Below are 22,157 nucleotides of genomic sequence, written 5' to 3'. Positions count from 1 at the left end.
GCCACAAGGGCACTGCAGTTTTATGTAGGAATGTCAATACTGGTTCATAGGTCGGTACTAGGCTAGCTGCCCTTGCAGGCCATTTTAAGCCTCACAAATGTGTCTTCAAAGGTAAGAATCAAAACCCATATCTTGTGTCTGTGAGGTAAACACCTTAACTATCATACTAACCCCATCCCCCACAGCTGGAACGTCTACAGAGGTTTCTCACTACACTATAAAAATCCAGGGTGTTAACACAGTGTGCTACACAGTTTGCCTTAAAGGCTTATCTCTATACGCAGTCTTCTACAGGTTACTGAGAGGCAATATATGCCTGGCATGTAGGGGCACACATATCCAGCCCTGATGGATCTTTTGCACATCTGCAAAATAAACACAGGCTCCTATGGTTCCTATGCAAGTACTAAGCTAGCTGCCATTTTGGACCATTTCAAACCTAGCCAACAGCCAATTTCCTTCAAACATGAGAATTAAACCATGTATGTTGGTGTCTGTAAGGTAAACATTTTAACCATTAAGCCAACCCCCCAAATGAGTTTGTGATTGCTGGTAAAGTGCTCATTGTATATTATACCATGATCCCCCCAAAACGTGCACGCTGATTGGCCAGCGTGCCCGTTGTAAATCGAGTTATACTAATGGAAAAAGGTCCGGTCGCCCGGACTTTTTTCCATTAGTATAACTCGATTTAAACATGTCTCGCTATGTTAAATGGGTTTAACATAGCGAGACAGCTTTAAAATAAGCAACGGAGATCTCCGTTGCTTATTTTAAAGCTGTCTCGCTATGTTAAACCCATTTAACATAGCGAGACAATGTTTAAAGCAACGGAGAAAGCAAGATCTCCGTTGCTTTATGTCTCGCTATGTTAAATGAGTTTAACATGGCGAGACAGTTTTAAAATAAGCAACGGACATCTCCGTTACTTATTTTAAAACTGTCTCGCTATGTTAAACTCATTTAACATAGCGAGACTAAAAAGCAACGGAGATCTTGCTTTCTCCGCTTTTTTCAGCTCTGATGTACGCGCAGGCGCAGTACATCAGAACTGCCGGATGCCAGACATCTGCGGAAGGGCAGCAAACAGGCATTATACTATGCCATTATTTAAGAAAAGTAATAGTTTCTTTTCTTAAATAATGTCATATAATAGCAATAACCACTTCTGGTGTGGGTAATGCTAAATTTACCCACGGTTGGCTTTGTTTGGTCCTCGGGCCTCGGGACCAAACCACGCCAACCGTGGGTAAATTTAGCATTACCCACACCCAGGCGTGGGTTATTGCTATAGTAATAACAGTAACAAATTGTTTGTTACAGTTGCAGATTTTTTTTTTTTTACTCAAGGAAGACTTTTTTTCTCTGCTTCTTAACACTAACTTGAGAGGTGTCAGTATGAGGACACCACATAACCTACCTGTGGTTCTGTTACGCAATTGTTTTGTGCCGTGTTAAATGAAATGTTTATTTATAGGGCTTACATGTAATGTTCATTACTAATTTACTTCAAGTTCTGCTTTTCATGTTTATTTGTGACCATCAGTTTTTGGCATTTCTCAGATACTTTGTTTTGTGTTTTCCTGCTAATCTGACTATATATATATATTTCTTTTTATTTATCAATGCTGTAAAGAGCTATGTGATAAAATCACTTTAACAAAAGACGACTTCAGTCGAATTCAGTGAGTAAAAGTTTTAAAGGATCTGATTCCAGGAATGGTAGCTGTCTCTGCATATATGTGGATGCATGCAGGCAGGAGCATAAGAGAAGCATGACGTGAATGGAGTACTCACATAAACCGACAGAAGCTGGGGTTAAGGCTCGTTATAAATGCTCCACTAATTCAACTTAGTGAGGGTTCAGACTTAGCCCTTGGCAGGCCACAGAAGTGGCAGCAGTGGAGACTGAGGCAGGGAGATGAGCTGTGGTGACAGTAGCCCTCCCCTGGAGATTCTCTTGGCTACTAGTCCAGACACTATGCTGAAGGGTTTGAGTCAAGGAAGGTTGATAGTCCTTAGGCAGCTATGGCACTAAGTCAACTTCATGCCTGCCTGGGTTATTGCTCTCTCCAGTCATCTACTGCCTACGTCAGTGACGATGTTGCCATAATAGTGAATGAACAGTCTCAGACTAATGACAGGGTTTAATGGCTGACAGCTGGACAGGCCAAAAGACTTACTTAACAGAACAGTTGCACTGACAGATGTTCATATGTTTTTCACAATGATAGTGCTTACTCAATACATTTTTCCTTCACTGAGCATTTTGGCAGCAAGCATTCTTGGAGGCTGGGAAACCCTGACCTTGAAAGGTGTTGGCAAGGTCCCTATCAGCAGATCAGATGTTAAAAAATACTAAAATGCCTTCCCCAATACTTATGAGTCCTAGAAAGGAGAGTCTATTAGTTATTCACAACAAATTTAATGTTTTTAAGGTTACCACACTAAAAAGAAATGGAGTCTATAAATCATTTGAGGAATGAGGTGTTAATGACCTGAGGAAAGGCTAGTAGTGCTCTTTTAGTCCCTTATAGAAATACCTTCCCTGGACTTGGACATCTGCTTCTACCAGAAAAAGAAAAGAAAGAAGTTTGAGATGCACGTTTTTATAAAGTCAGTGGTATGATATAAACAGTATCTTTTCTCTTTTTCTTTTGTCAGGTCAGTGTTTTTTTTTTATTTTTTATGTTTTCCACTAATTTCATCTTTACCTGAGGTATAGAGAGGTTGTGTTTTTTTTTCTAGTGTATGACTGCACTGATGAAACAGCAAGTCCAGAAAGTTGTTAACAAGCTCAAGAAGTAGAAAATATCACTTTACATTACTCTGGGCAATATTTGTATTCAGAGGGCCATTATGAGAACAAAGATTTGTGCATTTTTCAATAAAAGCCACTGAAAATAACAAAAGATGTACTGTTATGATACAGTGACATGCAAATGAGCCGATTTAATGAAAGCAGAGGTTAGAAGAACTGAGGGGATGATATGACAGCATCTCAGTGGGGTGATCCCTTATTAATATTGCAGAAGAAAAACATTTCTGATAGACGGTTTTCCAAGAGTAATTGCGTCAAAGTTCAGGAAGCAATCTTTCTTCTACTGTACAGAGGAAATAAAAGTAAATGAGTTCATAATGGGACTGCTGCTAACCATTTTTTTTTGGAAACAAGAAAGACTTGCAATGAATTCAGCCAAGATATCTGCATAAGGTTCCAGTTCAATGGACACCATCTTTAGAAATGTCAGAAATGGATGCCATCTGAAATGTCAACACTCATAACACTAAGTGCTGACACACTGGAACAAAAAGACAGAAAATCCAGAAGAATGAATACTGAACACTGCTTTTCACCTCAATGTGCTTTTTTTGTTGGGGGGAGCTCTCCTGCCCCCCCCCCAACTTATAAATACCTTCTTAGACATCACCGCACCTATGGGAAAGGGGAATATTTTGAAAAATGGCTATCTTGGACTTAGCATATGAAAGTCTGTTTTTTTTGGCTATTCAGTCTTTGTATTTTAGGGCTCCCTGAAGCAGTTCTTGATATTTCAAATAGTTACCAACAAAAATACAAAACATTATGCCCCACTGCATGCTGATTATGGGTTTCTATGACAGCAAGGGGAGAGGAAGCCTGCTCTAATCCACTTTATGCTAAGGCTGGTAGGAGTCTAGCTAGATATAAAAGCAGCACCTGAGAGGGGAAAGTAAGCAATGTAGCCAAAGAAAACTACATGAAGTACTTATAAAAGCAGAAAATCTTTCACAGTGTCTTTTGCAGAGCATATAAAATATAGAATTCACTTTAAGCAGAAAATCTTTCAGAGTGTCTTTTGCAGAGCATATAAAATATAGAATTCACTTTACTTTGGCACAATTGACAACATTTATCAGCACAAAATGGATGGGTCATTTATGTGCCCTCTACTTCTTTCCTGGAAAAAAATGTAATTTCCATAATTTAATTTTCATCCTTAATTCAGCCCTACTGAATCCTTAACTAGAAGGTATGATAATTCTATAGCCCTAGCAGGCCTCACTTTTGACTCTGAAAGTGAAGATGTACGGACAGAGATCTGCAGTATTTGATACAATGCAATTCACTGAAGAGCCACTGTTATATATTATGCACCAGACAGAAAATATTGGACAAAAAACAGCACCAGTGTCAAGGTTTTGACTTAAGAATAAATGAACATGAGCATAAATGCCCTATGCCCAAACAAGGAGTGCACAGTGCTTTGTGAGTTTACATGCACCGTCACTAATTTTATTTTCACTTTTACTGATTCACAGTCTTGCACAGTTATTCCCAGGTGTAGTTAGTAATACTTCTCCAATACACACTATAGCCGTGGTCGTGCAGCGGTTAGCATGGTCGCCTCACAGCAAGTGGTTCTCCCATTCGATTCTCGGCTGGAGCGCGTTCTGTGAGGAGTCTGGATGTCCTCCCCACAGTTGAGTAACATTAAAGACATGCAGGTAGGTGTGAGCGTGAATGGGCGTGCCTTCGTTGAAGGTTGGATGTTGGGCTGGCAACTCGGCACAGTAAAATCCACTGCCAATCATGAGTGGACCGGAGTTCCGCTGTGGCGAACCCTAGCCGGGAAAAGCCGAAAGACTTTTTACCACTCACATTATTCTTGTTTCTCTTGTACCCTGCTGCTGATGTTTCTAATATTTCAAGCTCTCAATATTAGGCACTCTTACAATTTGCCAAAAGCATTGCTTTAGATGTTGGTTGCTCTGACTATCCTTTCTCTCTCTCTCCACACGGTATTTGTCAATGCTGTTATTTCATATAATCTTCTGTAACATCCTTAAAGAGTTCAATAACCAGACACAATTTTTATAGTGAAACAGTAAAATATTTTACTTAATATTAAACAGCATGCAAAGATTAACACGTATACAGAAAAGACATACTCTTCCACTGAAAAATCTGGCTGCAGTCCATTTCAGCCATGCAGTTATCCAAGAAAGACTTACTCTGTCTAAACAATAAATTACAATTTTATCAGCACTTAGACAAATTGCAACAAACATAATAATAGCTACTTCCTTCCTTCCTATTGCTTCTGTGAGTTTAGTCAACTGCATTTAACCAGACATGATTGCTGGACACTTATTCCTCACATAACAAGACTGTTTACATCCTCCTCTCCATTTTACCAAACTGTCTCTGCCCTCTCATGGTTTTGCTAATGACATCTTTTCAAATCCATAAGAAGGGCAGGGAGAAATGTGAAGCAGCGATGGCACAATCTGTTAGAAAGCATGATCAGCACGGTAAAAGAGATGCTAATCACTCCTTTAAGCTTGAAAGCATTATCAGTCTATATTTAAGTGGTAACTGCAACTGCTTAACTGATATGACAGTGTTTCTGAGGACCTGCATCAAGTAGCTGTTATACAGGTACAGAACAGAGCTTTGTTACAGTTTAACAGAGTGTTTGGCTGTTTACTTAACCTGAAGGCCAATGATTACACAGTAGCGCTCTGTTGTAGGACTTGCATGTATGAATCTGAGTATGTTGTTTTCATTTTTTAAATGATGCTTGTGTTTCATGAGAGTAAGGAGGTTACTGGGAGAGCTTGCTCAAGCCTTGGCAACAGTACAATAATAGCAATTGCCTGTCTAATCTGAGATTGATCTTGCGTTTGAAGTTGAACATGAGATAAGAATATTAGAATTTGATCCAACAGAAGGCCTACATATTTGTACTGGGTAATAGTGGGTAGTTTTTGTCCCTCAGGATCGGTTAACAAGATAAGTGGAGAATTTGAAACTCTCTGTGTCAGACAGTCAGCAAACCAGCTACAGTTGTTGTACACATGCCACAGTTTTGTAATTGTTGTTGGACCTGGTGATTCACAGTTTTGAATGCTCTTTTAAGAACTGCAAATAATGGTACTTGTGAGAAGATTTGTGTCAGTATTGGTGAACATTTTGTTGGTTAGGAAGTGTATGGCAGTTAGTGTACTATATATTGGTCTAAAACCATATGATATTTCTGCAAAAATTTATTTTGCATGTGTACAAGAACTTGTTAAATTTTCAAGGATCTTTGACAGTGGATGTAATTTGCCTATTAAGTGGTAATCATTAGGACACGTTGTTGTGGACATTTTAGGAAATGGATGGATTAAAGAGTGTTTGAAAAATTATGATTAGATTTTTTTCAAATGAGGAAAACATAGATATCTGTCAATGGCTTACACAATATTTTGCTGCCTAATTTTAATATAATAGGATGCATTAGATGAAGACTTGGAACTGAACAATTTTGGTAACTGTTTTAAAATAAAGGGTGGATAAGAAAGCAACTGATGAAATGGGGTGTCAGGGATACGAGAGCAATAATTAGTACACACGGTAGCAGAGGGAGCTAGAAAGTTGTAATATCTTCTCTAATGTTATTTAGCATACTGATGTTTATGTGGTTGTTTTATTTATTTTTAGGGAATATTTTGGCTGAAGAAATATTTTTTTCTAATTTTATAAAACTGTTTGGATTACTTAGGTGATGCTGTTTATGAATTTCTGCAGTGCAGAACTTTAGCTTTATTGGTATTAATTCCTGTAATTCTTTTCAGATTAGGGTAGTTATTTTCTTTGGTGGTATGTTGATTTTTTTCTTTCCTAAGCCTTCCTTCTAACTTTATCTTTGATTTGTTCATCCATGTGAGAGGATAACCTGGGTGATAACTGACCTTTTAGCCATCTTATGTGAAATAGGACGTGTTTATCTTGCACTGTAGTCAGCAAGTTAGGGATTGGTGGAGTGAAATACTGATGACCAAGTGACTAAATTCAGTCTGGATAGTAGGTTGTCTTCTGAAGATTCTGTGACACTCCTTAACGAGGTGTAAACAGGATGGAGGTTGTAGAATTTTAGGGTCTATGCAGAATAACTATGGCAATGATCACGTAAGACATTTGGGAAGATTGAGACAATTTGAACACAATTAGTAGTACATCAAGAACTGTTCATTTTAAGGTGTATACATTAGGCTTAGTACCTTCCTGAATAACTTATATAAGGTTAAATTTAGCAACTAGTGTAGCTAGCTTTGTTTTTAATTGTCTGCTTCAGTCCAAGTTCATATCACCAAGTATAAAAAGTCAAAAAGTCTGTGGTGTTTGAGAAGATGAGCGGGTTTGTAAAGTGTATGTTGGAGAACAGTTAGTGAGCTGGGGGGGGGGGGGTTGTATACAGATGCTCCAAATATTTCTAAGTAGCGGGTTTGTAAAGTGTATCTTGGAGAACAGTTAGTGAGCTGGGGGGGGGGGGTTGTATACAGATGCTCCAAATATTTCTAAGTGTTTTCTTAGCTGTATTTCTTTCAGTAGCTAATTGGGATCAAAATCATTGAAGGAGCTTCTTTTACTGATATGTTTAGGGGATAGTAGTTTAATTTAAGTTTAGCATAACACACCCAACTTTGCCTGGTACCTGTTCTGTTGTCATAAAATAAGTGATAGTTTTAGGAGATGGGAGGTAGTAAAGATTGCATCATGTTTTAACCATTATCTGCAGCCATGGTCCAGTCTGTTACCACCTAATTTACTAATACTTCCTGTATTTGGACATCCAGTGGAAAAGTGTTTTTGTTTGGGTGTAAATTGGTTAACAGGAGAGTATTATTTGAACAGCTATAGTGTCAGATATATGTTTTCTTTTTTTATATCATAGTTACAGGGAAATGTCCTTGAAGGAGGTAGTTTATTATTATTGTTTTCCATTCTGTGCAGCAATTGTATAGGTCATCTCTACATGTATGTACTTGAACTAGTACATAGTTATTAGAGATGGAGGTATATTGTTATTAGAAATCAAGAGCTGGCTTTTTAGTAGGTGGTTTACTGCTGTTAGATTTGTTTAGGAGGATGGATCTTTTTGATGTTTCCATCCTGTTGAAGATAACAGAGGATTCTCAAGCTTTAGGGCAGTCTTCAGATATTGCCTGTTGCAGCACTCTATCATATTTGTAATAGCTTTGTGAGTACTCTGTCTTCTAGTACAACATTATCAACTGTGATCCAGCACAGAGCACCTTGCTTTCGATTCCTTCAGAGCGGACTTAAAATTTTAATGGACAGTTCCTTCACACTTATTTAAATTGTGGCTTATGTAGCAAAACAGGTCTACTGGTTAATTAGGAATTTCTTATTGCATTACTAGCTCCATCTCAGTCAAGAAAAATATGCAAGCATGGAAATATTTGAAAATGTGCATAAGGTGCCCAAAATCCAAAAATCAAACAGTCACAAGAAAAGATTTTCAACTAAACACCACATGAATTTCTTTTCTTGCATATAGCCTGCTCTGAATGTAAACTGTAAGCAAAATTTACCACAAAAATAATTAGCAGTGAATGTATCCATAAAAGGATTTCTGCCACAAGTAAGTCTAAGTGGACACAACATCTGCATATTTTAAAGATGGGTAATAACACCATTAAAACAAACCATCAGTGTAGTCTGTTCACACTGACAGTATCTTATATTAATAACTAGACTTCTACAAACTATTTTTACAATAAAGTGTGCTGTGTAATGGTGTACAAAGTTCACTAACTAAAAGTATGAACATTAACAATGTCTTTGTTTGTAGATCATTTTCTTTACTTGTAACATCTGATGTTTCAGCCACATTAATAAAAGGGTCATGATGCGCACTATTCCTTGGGATTTCATCACAAGTGAAAACTGGTGGGAAAATAAAACACACAAAAGTCACATCACCACTAGGAATATTCCAAAAACGGGGAGTTTATGATGAACATTTGATCAGTAATACTATCTGCAATAAAACTTGCAAAGGGACTTTCACCACCTTATTTACTCCCACCCTTATGTATTTATGCATCAGTTCACTATTATAGTGAAAGATGGTAGAATTAATCAAGAGGGAGCTGGTACCTATACAGACAATAAAGAAATCACAGGGCTTCTTCTGTTTAGTGTATCCTGAGCTGGCAAGTATTGTTTTAGTTTCCTCTCATTTTACTAATCACAGGATTAATGGAAAAATGTAAGACATGAACAACTCACTTCCTCATGATTCTGCTTGACTGTTTTTTTTTCTGTGTTTGTATGTGTATGAAAGATTTTGTTACATTCACTTAACTTCTTTTCCAAACCCTTCACTTTCACCAAAATGATAGAAAATTTATTTTAAAACCAGTGAAGATATATTTAAGCATGCAAATACTGTATTCAGATCTTACCTGACACCCATTTATCCAGAGTAAGCAGGACCCTAACATCAGAAAAATATAAAAAGAGTAAAGTATATTCCTCTTACATACAACATATCATTTGAAATAACTTCCACATTTTTTTTCAAAGATAAAAAAATTTTTTTAAAGTGAGGTAATGTATAACAATTCAAAGAATTTCAAGCATATTTTAATAGTTGCCATGTCCTCATTAAACTGTTCAGAGTTTATGCACAATACGGAAAACAATATATGATTCTCTTGTCTATCATTAGTGAATATCGAGTTTATTGGCAAGCTCTACTGATGTTTTGAAATAGTTTACTATTTTAAGACAACAGACTGTCTCACACATGTATTTATTTGTTTGTTTACAGGGAAGTACAACAGGCCACAGGCCATTCTCAGAAGAGATCTGAAAAAAGTTCCAGAGAAATTAGATTAAATATATAAATCAAATATGATGAAATACATGATAACTGCTACAATATGAAGTTCTGAAGCATAAAATGCAATTCACAAACTCAGCAAGAATGTTAAGTTCTGAAACATATTAAATAGTACACATGCTTATTAACTACACATGCATTAAAAAGTTGTTGCCAGCTTTATAGTGCATATGAAGTGCTAAAGTAACTATGCAAATGCTGCCTGTAAGTAAAATTAAGATGCTTAATGTTGCTGCTTGGTGCTGCGGTAGCGTTGTCGCCTCACAGTAAGACGCTGTCCGGTTCGATTCTCAGGTAGAGCGTCTTCTGCGTGGAGACATGTGTGAATGGGCGTACCTTCGTTGAAGGTTGTGCGTCAGGCCTGGCAAGCCGGTACGTAAAAATCAACTGCCAATCATTAGCGGACCAGAGTTCCGCTGTGGCGAGCCCTAACCGGGAAAAGCTGAAAGACACAAACAAACAAACAAATGTTGCTACTTCAGTATGATCTAGATGTTGTGTCCCTCAACCACAGTCGATATGATTTCCCCATATACTACAATTCCATTCTTTACTGACTATTTAGAAGTTGTTGGTTTAAAACTAAATGGAAGGACTTCACGCATCCTACATACTGACTAGCTGCATAATTTAGTTGCAATGCCACTAAGTCACCAACTTCAGGATAAAGCTGCTTTGGCATCCACATTGTATTTATCATACTCATGTGAAAAACACAGATAATTAAATATATGCAGTCATTTACTACTGCATATGTCTTAAATGTATAAAGAATGAATGTACGAGTGCTGGAAGTGAGTCTGTTAAAAATACATTCTCTTTACTCAGACATCTGAAATGGGGCAAAAACAGACACTGCAATAACAGCAGAAGCATCTTAATAAAATGACTATCACATAAGTAAAAGGGTGACATACATTGTTAACCACCTACTGGTCAATGCACTCACATTATACTATATTCAGCAACATGTGATAAAGCACTATGCCTATAGGGCCTAAAACATGTATATCACAATGTCTATAAATTGCAATGCAAATACACAATAACAGCGGGCACCACATCGACAATACCTGTATCAAAAGGTTTAACAGTGCAAATTTTCTATCTTCTAGAAGGATAATTGTCCCTGTTGGCCTGAAACCCTGATCCCATGTACAATAATAGAAAAAAGGGGTCGTGGATGGATGGATGGACTGATGTATGCATGGATGGTCCCTACAAAGATGAAAGCTACTTTCTCCCGCATTATAGCCACCTTTAGGTTACTTAAATTATAAAAGTAGGCATGATAGGCTTTACTCCTTAAGAAAAATGTAATGTTGCAGTGCAAGTTCTGTTTCATTGATATTAATTGTCCATAATTGTTTTTAAACAAATAACTTCTGGCTAAGTAACACATTTGAATATATTCAACTACAAGAGTAGCCATTACAAAAACATGTTTGTTATCAAAAACTGCATGGATAGCTTATGCAGCATACTAGTGTATGTAAACCATCATGCTACTGGGGTCCTGCAATTACTGCATGCCTTCGTTCTAAGCAGCAGTAATTTCATTACAGCATTCTCCAAATACATGTCTGAGCCACTCTGCTACCTCCAGTTACTTACAAACTAAATTAAATCTTCAACAGTCAGTTTTGTTTTAATCTATAAAACAGAATTCATTGGATTATCATAATCCATAAAATGCAGAAATGGCTAAAACATAGATAAACAGGATAATACAAAGTGCTTTATCTCCATTTTCAATGCAATTGAGTTCCCATCATTTCTGTCTGCCATTCAGGAAAGAACACCCAATTAAAATTAATAGAGATATTTTTATTCCCCTTACAGAAGGATGGCATAGTGCTTTTAGTACATTTTGCTGACACAAATGTTGCTGTATGTGTGACTCTAGAAAGTATGCAAAACTCTAAATGTTAAGGTCTGTGATCCACTCTATTCAAGACCATGGTTTTGAAACCTATACTATCAAAAGGGCAGCATTTAAAATGCACAAGCAGCCCACAGTACACAATAAACAAACATATGCCATATGAAAACCATATATAATGATGCATTCAAACAATATGAAGCAGTCAGACAGACACACTGCTTCACCCAGTGCATTCCCATGTGGGACTGGGCCATTCCTCTACTTGTTTTCCTAACTCCAAAGAACAAAGGGCATGTATACACACACACACACACACACACACACACACACACACACACACACACACCTAAGGGCAATCTGCAGATTCTCCAGTTCATCAATCGTATGTCCTTAAGATGTGTAAAGGGAAAGTCGCATCCAGCAAGAAAACACTTACAAAGATGGTGGGATAGACATGTGCATAACATAGCAGCAGCAGCACTAGTCGAATTTCTCACCTCTGTAATTGCAGATTTAACAAAGTTTTAATAGCCTAAATCCCTTTTTCAGCTGAAAATTAGACAGAAGTGAATGGCAGACATTCTGATCAGCTGGTCAATCATAAAAGGTACCAGTAATGTTAAATTAAAAAAAAAAAATAATAATTTTGTCATTTAACTAAAACTGCTGTGAAAAACGTGCAGGATGGGAATCCAATATAGCGGCAACGTCAAATGAACTGATAGAAGAAATAAAAGCAATAAGAGAAGTTTTAGACAAATTAACTACTTTAATGTAAAATACAAAACCAAAAACAGAAACTCTCCGCTTGCTGTACCATAAAGGGCTGCCTTCCAAAAATAAGACCACGATGTGGCAACCAAAACTTATTACGAACAAAAAGTTCCAAAAAATAGCCCAACACACTGATGGCAGGCTAAAAATATAAATTTAATATAAATTCTCAGAACGACACATAATACAGGAACAAAACTGAGATTGAGCGCGCTTTCGTCTTTAACGTATAGACTTCATCAGAATCAACTCCTTACAATGGATGAATGTCTTAAATCTCATGTGACTGAAAAATAATGATTAAATAATTGGATAATTGCATGATTTAACAAATAAAAATGCTGTGGTAGTTGCTAAATACAAAATCTATTCTACCAGCGCACCACCATAAAAAATTGGCGTATTTGTAAGAATATACCATTTAAAATGCATACACAGGACAAAAATCACACAGTATCTAAACTGTCAAAAAACAACAACAGTAACATATGGATGTAAGTACGAATATAAAGTGCAAAGTGCAAAATAAAACATCACAAAAACCCCACATATAACAAAATAAATTGTGCTTCATGAGGTACAAACAGTGATAATAAAACTTCCTTGTTCAAAATTAATAATGATGCAACTGAGTATAGTGCCTAGATATAAATAACTAACTTGATCATGTTATGAAATATGGAATATATACAAAAAACAATTAAATATATAAATATATTGGATTATAATAAATATTACTAAAATAATTTTAAAACAGTCTTTAAAAGTTTATCTCTTTTTGGGATTATTTGCTAAAAGCTTCAATGCAGGTTTTATGGAGAGGTGATCGTTCATCCCCATATGGCCACATGCATCCAACCTCAGCTGCCATATTAATTCTCTGTATTTCAACAGGGATTCCCAATCACCTCCCCTATCCCCCTTCTTGACCTCCTCTAGGACCCAAAACTTAATATTGGCATTCTCACATGTGGTAGTGTGTCTAAACAGGGCATTATTATCATTCCTCTTGTTTATGTCCCTCATATGCTCGTAAATGCATTTTCTTAACTGCCGTTCCATTTTACCAACGTAATAAGCCCCACAAGTCGAACAATATGCGAGATAAACCACACCCCTGGTGTAACAAGTGTAGTATCCATTACACCTCAATTTCCTCCCAATGCTCCTCAGAAATAATTCCTTTTCACCTGTAACAAAGGAGCACTGCCCACATCTGCCACATTTATGTGTCCCTGCCTTGGGTTGTGTCCCACTTATTCTCGAGGGGTCCTTCCTCTCAAATAGTTTTTTAAAATTGAAGTTCCTTCTATAACTAAATCTTAAGGGCTGTTGGAATATAGATAATTTATTACACATCCTGGAAAAGATTTTCCAGACCTCATTTATACCCTTTTGCATCCAACCAATCCCCTTATAATATGTGAGTGTTAGACGTGGTATATCATTGCTGTCCATTGCACTAGTTTTAGTTTTCCTAATATTTGCCGCTGTACCACTAGTGGTCAAATTATATATCAGAAGTGGTAAATAATGTGTACTACGTTTTTTAGGACTTCTCTCTTAACATTTTTTATGAGCCCTAAAGGATACCCTCTCTCCCTAAATAAATTTTGTATTATTTCCATTTCTTCCACACATTCATGGTTTTCACTGGTCATTCGTGAGGCCCTGATCATTTGACCCTTAATGATATTTCTTCTTAAATATAAGGGATGGTCACTCTCGAAATGTACATATGAATTTGAAAAACAATTTTTTCTAAAAATTCTAGATTTATATTGTTTAACCCTTTTGTTCTTACTAATTGTTACATCAAGGTAGTTGACCTGGTCAAAATTGTGTTGAAATGTAAATTGCAAGAAGGTAGTTGTAGTATGCAAATATTGAATAAATTCCTCAATCTGTGCAATTCCATTCAATATTTGCATACTACAACCCTACAAAAGGGTTAAACAATATAAATCTAGAATTTTTAGAAAAAATTGTTTTTCAAATTCATATGTACATTTCGAGAGTGACCATCCCTTATATTTAAGAAGAAATATCATTAAGGGTCAAATGATCAGGGCCTCACGAATGACAAGTGAAAACCATGAATGTGTGGAAGAAATGGAAATAATACAAAATTTATTTAGGGAGAGAGGGTATCCTTTAGGGCTCATAAAAAATGTTAAGAGAGAAGTCCTAAAAAAAGTAGTACACATTATTTACCACTTCTGATATATAATTTGACCACTAGTGGTACAGTGGCAAATATTAGGAAAACTAAAAGTAGTGCAATGGACAGCAATGATATACCATGTCTAACACTCACATATTATAAGGGGATTGGTTGGATGCAAAAGGGTATAAATGAGGTCTGGAAAATCTTTTCCAGGATGTGTAATAAATTATCTATATTCCAACAGCCCTTAAGATTTAGTTATAGAAGGAACTTCAATTTTAAAAAACTATTTGAGAGGAAGGACCCCTCGAGAATAAGTGGGACACAACCCAAGGCAGGGACACATAAATGTGGCAGATGTGGGCAGTGCTCCTTTGTTACAGGTGAAAAGGAGTTATTTCTGAGGAGCATTGGGAGGAAATTGAGGTGTAATGGATACTACACTTGTTACACCAGGGGTGTGGTTTATCTCGCATATTGTTCGACTTGTGGGGCTTATTACGTTGGTAAAACGGAACGGCAGTTAAGAAAACGCATTTACGAGCATATGAGGGACATAAACAAGAGGAATGATAATAATGCCCTGTTTGGACAAACTACCACATGTGAGAATGCCAATATTAAGTTTTGGGTCCTAGAGGAGGTCAAGAAGGGGGATAGGGGAGGTGATTGGGAATCCCTGTTGGAATACAGAGAATTAATATGGCAGCTGAGGTTGGATGCATGTGGCCATATGGGGATGAACGATCACCTCTCCATAAAACCTGCATTGAAGCTTTTAGCAAATAATCCCAAAAAGAGATAAACTTTTAAAGACTGTTTTAAAATTATTTTAGTAATATTTATTATAATCCAATATATTTAATTGTTTTTTGTATATATTCCATATTTCATAACATGATCAAGTTAGTTATTTATATCTAGGCACTATACTCAGTTGCATCATTATTAATTTTGAACAAGGAAGTTTTATTATCACTGTTTGTGCCTCATGAAGCACAATTTATTTTGTTATATGTGGGGTTTATGTGATGTTTTATTTTGCACTTTGCACTTTATATTCGTACTTACATCCATATGTTACTGTTGTTGTTTTTTGACAGTTTAGATACTGTGTGATTGTTTTCCTGTGTATGCATTTTAAATGGTATATTCTTACAAATACGCCAGTTTTTTATGGTGGTGCGCTGGTAGAATAGATTTTGTATTTAGTAACTACCACAGCATTTTTGTTACAATCATGCAATTATCCAATTATTTAATCATTATTTTTCAGTCACATGATATTTAAGACATTCATCCATTGTAAGGAGTTGATTCTGATGAAGTATATACGTTAAAGACAAAAGCGCGCTCAATCTCAGTTTTGTTCCTGTATTATGTGTCGTTCTGAGAATTTATATTAAATTTATATTTTTAGCCTGCCATCAGTGTGTTGGGCTATTTTTTGGAACTTTTTGTTCGTAATAAGTTTTGGTTGCCACAGCGTGGTCTTATTTTTGGAGGGCAGCCCTTTATGGTACAGCAAGCGGAGAGTTTCTGTTTTTGGTTTTGTATTCTGGAGGAAAGGAGTTGGTGATTTGTGGTTAATGTAAAATACCTCTACAGATATTAAACAGTTAATGTCAACTATGGATAAGCATTATATACAGATAGAGTGGCTACAACAAGAACTTTCTAAGAGACAGACAGACAGACAAGACAGCACAACAAGTCTGTTACTGCAACTCACTCTAAAAACACATCTGATCTACAAAATCGTGCACTGTAGCTAGAAGCAAAGCTGTATAATGTAGACAAGTGATCAAACACAGAAATTTTGTCAGAAACAGAGGACTCCCTAACAGAGTGGGGGTTACTGAACCCGTAGCATTTATCAAAATGAAACTTGCAAACTCCTATTGAGACAAATGCTTCCCACTGACACCACAACAGCAGAATTTCTTGTTTCCCAGGCAATTCATTTTCAAGTGCTCACACTATGACAAAAACTTAATTTAAAAAATACAGAATGCAACCAAATAACTTGAAAGAGACAGGGAGTCAGATCGGAGTGGTGCCAGACTATAGTGCTGCTTTAATTGCAAAGCACTAGGTCCATATCTACACTGAGCAAGGGAATTTAGTTTTGGGGTCTCACTGCATTACCTGGCCACATTGCAACTGGTGGAAGGAACTCACACTTTTTCCTTCACGGTCCCCTTGGATATGGACTGTTTTCTACTGGATTGGGAATCAACACAAAATAAATCACACTCTGAGGCAGTCAAGAGAAGCAATTCAGGGTATATATAGGCAATAGAAGAAAAGTGAGATCATTAAATGTTTCTCCAATCAATCTCTGGTACACAAAAAAAGTAGGGAATAAGGCAAACCTGATAATCATGGGGGAAATTAGGTCAAAAACATGTCATTAGCACTAATTTGTCAAACAGGAGCTTAGGAATAGCAGGGGACATGTCTACAAACGTGACATATGAACCAGAGACAGAACTAATGACTGGACAGCTTACAACAGAGGATATGTAGGACACTGATGTTGGCTGATCAGACAGTCAGGATTCATAGGACCTTGATGGGGGACCAACTAACAGTCAACAGATTTTTGGCAAGATAAATGCACAATTTTACAACCTATCAGAAAGGAACATAGAATACTTAAGAGGGTATGAGGCTTCCCCAGTGTAACACACTAAACAGGCATAAGTGGGCAGATCTGAATAAACTGCATGAAATGCATTGAAACAAGGAACCAGTGTTATTCAGTTCATGCCCCTCTCACTTACCCCTCTGTGACTGACTTTTTTTTAAATCAACAGAAACCAGAAGATGGAATGACAAACTCAGAAGGACTAATTAACCCCGTTTTTTCCCTGCACATGTATTACTATTACTGAGCATGGAAGAAGAAAAATTATCCCAAACAATACTGTGAAATGGTAAACTTAATGATAAAAATGCTATACAAAATGTGGCATAGCAATGTTGGCTTTTTCAGGAAATGCATTAAGGAAAATGTTGATCAGAATGATATGAACATATTTAGGTATATTGGACTAAAAATCCTTATGTTTCAGTTAGGGTGACATGTTCATGTGGGAAGGGTATGTAAGCGTAAATAGATTAATGTCAGATGAAGTATAATGCATGCAGACTGATGACTAAATTGAATAGCAAAATCTGTTAATAACAGCAAGTGTGACAAGAATGATAAAAGAAAGACAAAGGAAAAGAAAGATGACATTTTTAAAGTTACGTATGGGTGATTGTTTTGGGGAGGCATCCTCTATTAATTTCTAAAGGCATAAGTATGTTACATTTCCCACATTTATATTTCTTGGCTAGCTCTTCAGTATACTGGGTTTCATTTAGTTTATTTTTCATCCAAAAAGGTTTCTTGATCTTTTTTTTATGAGCTGCTATACTTCTTGTGCACTGCTTCATGTTTAGCAGTAAAGCTACTGACTGTGACAAATTACCACCATAGCTGACTAAAATACCAGACCTGGCTTTTACATTTTGTGTTCATAGGTTAGTACTAAGCTAACTGCCCTTGTGAGCCATTGTAAGCCTAGCCAATTATCCCTTGTGAGACTCAAACCCTACACCTTGTGTTTGTAAGGCAAACACCTTAATCATTAGGCCACCCTCCCAACACTACTGAGTTTATTGTAACATCTATGCATGTTTATTGTGATTGTTAGTAATCTATCTGTAATCTGCGTTGGCTTAACACTAGTGGAAATAGAGAAAGAACTTGCCATTTCTAGGCCTCTGACTGCTGCAGATCCTTGAAGAGTGTCATTTTGCTATTGGATAGTGTGCTTGTCTGAATATTTTCAATTTTATTCAGCTGTTCTCTGCAGCTATAAAACTACTCACATTTGCATGCCCTGGCGCTCATTGCTATGTGGTGCTACAAGCACCTGGAACCACGGATTTGCACTTTCTGACCATCTCTATAGCCAGCTTGGTTGAAATGGGCATCCTAAGACAATGTAAAATTGTTTCATGTTTACTGACAACCATCTATATGTAAAAAAAAAGACAGTGTGTGAGATGTACTCATATAATGTTATTGGCGGTAAAGCAGTCTTACAAAGCTACAACAAATAAAAAGAAGTAACACACAACACAGCACCACACTAAACCAATCATACACAGCTCAAACCAAACACACAGACTTACATATGCTAAGGCTCTGAAAAGCAACCTACCTAAACCACAAAGGCCTCTTAAATGTAACCTGTGAAACAAGTACCACAAACTCACAACACAGGCAACACCCACCAAAGAGTTACACTAACTCAGTTCAAAAGCCCGTAAGTCAAACGTCTACACAATCCAGTATCCTAATCATACATGGCTCCATGAGGAAACACACTTATGAACCACTCACTGAGCAGTGCCAACAGGTGGTCATGGTCAGTTGCCTATCAGGTGCCAGGATTTGCCACATCATACATGCACCAAAGTCCTTGCTCATAAAGAATACTTATGAAACTGTCAAGATGCAAAAGGGTATAAATGACTTGAGGTGTAAGTCTCTGGACAATATGAAGAGAGACATGATAGATCTCTCTGAATACATGTCTGAGGCAGGAATTAATCTAGCCTTGAGCAGCATTTTATCATCATATAGAATAATGCCACAATATGAACAAAAGATTACTGATTTCAACAACTGGCTTAGCTTCTGGTGTCATTCAAACAGGGTACAATATATATCAGCTTAGGAAGAGATGCTAGACAATCCTGTTTTGGCAGGGATGGCCTCCACCAATCTCCCCAAGGCTTTTGTATATTGGCTTAATCCTTGTCTAGCCCCATTGTGCCTTTTTAGGTAACATCAGTCTGCTAAAACTTTCCGCAAAACAAAATCCAGATAACATAAAGATGATTGCTGCTCAGTGCTACAATCCTTAACAAAAAAACTTCACTTCTTATAGGTACTACTTACCCTGGAAACATTGATATATACATCGTCTTGGAGATCTGGTTCAAGACCAATGAAAGCAGTCCATCTGTACAGGGTTTCAATGTGTATCACATGTTCAGGCCCACTGCATTACATGAAGAAACTAAAGGCATCAATGTCTCCATATTCTTAAAAAAATATTTCACCTTCAGACTTGTTAGATAAGGTAATGGCCTGTAACTCCTCCATGTTCATAGGATCATAAGAGGTTACTAGGCTATTGACCCAGAAGTCATTTCAAGCCTAGCCATTTCATCTCAATGTAATACCACTAGGGTTACCACCTGTCCCACTTTGCGAGGGACAGTCCCTCTTTGGGCAGTTGTGTCCTGCAAAAAATGTGAAAAAATGGCAAATGTCCTGAGATTTTAGGACAAAATTATTTTCTATATTTTATGTCATAGTTGCATAAAATAGTTATTCTGTATCTGAAACACCTAAATGTTATAAGAAACAGAATAAGGAACTAAAATGCTACAAGAATAGACTTTTATTCAGGCAAAAAACTGAAGTTCTGTCCTTTGTACTGGCCGTGGGTATGTTTTGCCCAGCAAAATCTGATGCTTGTAGCACAAATGTCCCACGTTGGGCATTTGGAAAGGTGGCAACCCTAAATACCACAGATACTCTATTCAATACCCAGGACTGTATTTAGTAATGACTGCCCAGGAGGGTTGTGGGTGCTATCCCCGTTAAGAATTTACAGTGCCCCAAACACTCGTCCAGGTTCCTTTTGAACAGTACTGGAAAAAGAGAAAAGCCCTGCCTTGTTTTTTGTACTTTTCTTGTTCCACTGAGGAAAGCCATGTTAGGCTGAAACCGGTCTAGATTACTGAATTGCTCGATATGTATTAAAACACAAGTTTTACCTTAGTGTTGCTGTAGTTTTGTTGCTGATATATACTGAGTTTTGTGCTGGCATTTTTTCAGTTCCTTTTGAACAGTGTCAAAGAGGTGCTCCACTTCACATGAACTGGCAGCCTAAAGGCATTTAAAATAGTGAACTATTGGACTCCCTCTTTATTGCCCTCATCCCATACCTCTTACGTAACCAGACTGGAGTCTCTGTGCATTAAGTCAAACACTGTTATCTTAAAGACTTCAACTACACCTCCATTAACTGGGAGAGTTAAACAGCCTCAAACATGTATGCCCAAAAAAGTCAGCTTAAGAGGAGTAGGAAATATATTCTAATTTTTTTCAAGGAGGAGGAGGCACACTGCATAATGTAAAAGCTGCTAGTAGAGGAATACACGTGTTTTTTTTCAGCTGCTCTATGAATTTCTTCTGGCATTCACACTGGAAAGGCACTTGGTGAATTCTGATAACACAAGAAGAGATTATCAGTCCAGTGAAACAGTGAATGGTCTCAATTTATTGTTCCAGTGACAAAGAAAGATGACTGTAAGTATAGTGATTGTAAGTTCACTGTAAACCGAGATGTTATTACCGAAACATACCCAATGTCCAAACTAGAATACTTAATGAGTGAGTATCTCTAGCACAAAAGATAGTACTCTTGTGCAAGAGTGACAACTGCAATGACCAGAATTTGCACATGCCTACATAAAATCCAAGTCACATACAAGTGTCTCTTAATTAGGTGTAATTATCACCAGTGCTAAACAGCACTTTTCAGTGGTAATTACTACTGAAGGCCCATACATTGCATTTGATCAGCTACTCCCCCTCATTCACTGTACCATGCCGATGAAGACATTCATACGTGTGCACAGACACACGCACACGCACACACACACAATTACAGACATCCCCACAAATACACAGACATGCAAGCAACATGATATAGATTGCACTCACGACCACACGCATTCACCCATATACATAAATACACACACACACACACACACACACACTTGATCCCCTAACCCCGTACTGTGACACACACACACACACATTTAAGACCACTCATACCATACCTCTCAACTGTCCCAAATTATGTAGTAGTTCATGTTTTTGGGGAAAATAAGACAGTTCCACAAATTCCTGAGTGGCCCCTTCAAATCCTGACTTTTTTTTTATTTACATTTTGCCAACATATCCCGCAACGTGCAGGGCCATGTGTAATGATATTCGTGTTGTGAGACAGTGTCTGACTGTCTTTCAGGGTAACTTACAGGGTTTAAACTAAAAAAAAAAACAGTTGTTTAATGCTACAGCAACTTGGAACAGCCAACTGGAGATGATGTTGTGTCAAATTGGTGTCTATGAAGGCAAGGCAACAGTTAATTATAAGTTTTAGCAGCATTTTGTGATGACTGATAAAAGTAAATTAACGGCTCAGAGTAAGTAGTGCTTCCCGACTCCCGTAAGTACATGATACATCTCATACATACTCCCTTGTGCCTAACTGTTAGAAGCTGATTAGCAAGTGCAGGTAATTTTAAATTGTACATGAAATTATTTATACAGCTTTAGTCACTTTCCAATTTATATATATATATATATACATATATATATATATATATATATATATATATATATATATATATATATATATATAGATATAGATATATATTAATTGCTTGAAAAGTGTGATATGTTATGCATTATTTATTGTAGTGTCATTAGTCAGTACATCTGCGTTTTAGTTCAAAAGTATGAGTTTAGTTTGTTTCTTGCTATCAGGCAAGTGTTCTTTTTAGTAAGCAC

The 22,157-nt window shown here is 37.0% G+C and overlaps 1 protein-coding gene across 1 annotated transcript in view; it reads right to left on the bottom strand.

Moving 5' to 3' along the window:
- The window catches only part of LOC122815037 (gamma-secretase activating protein), a 1,452,063-nt gene that overhangs the window by 636,771 nt on the left and 793,135 nt on the right, over positions 1-22,157 (bottom strand). The window contains exon 13 of the mRNA XM_044087286.1: positions 9,241-9,272. Coding sequence (XP_043943221.1) covers positions 9,241-9,272 — 32 coding nt within the window. The remainder of the gene's footprint in view (positions 1-9,240; positions 9,273-22,157) is intronic.

Source organism: Protopterus annectens, chromosome 11.part0 (assembly GCF_019279795.1).
Source record: "Protopterus annectens isolate FY-2018-M chromosome 11.part0, PAN1.0, whole genome shotgun sequence".
Taxonomy (NCBI): Eukaryota; Metazoa; Chordata; order Ceratodontiformes; family Protopteridae; genus Protopterus; species Protopterus annectens.
This window is presented reverse-complemented; position numbering and strand designations above follow the sequence as displayed.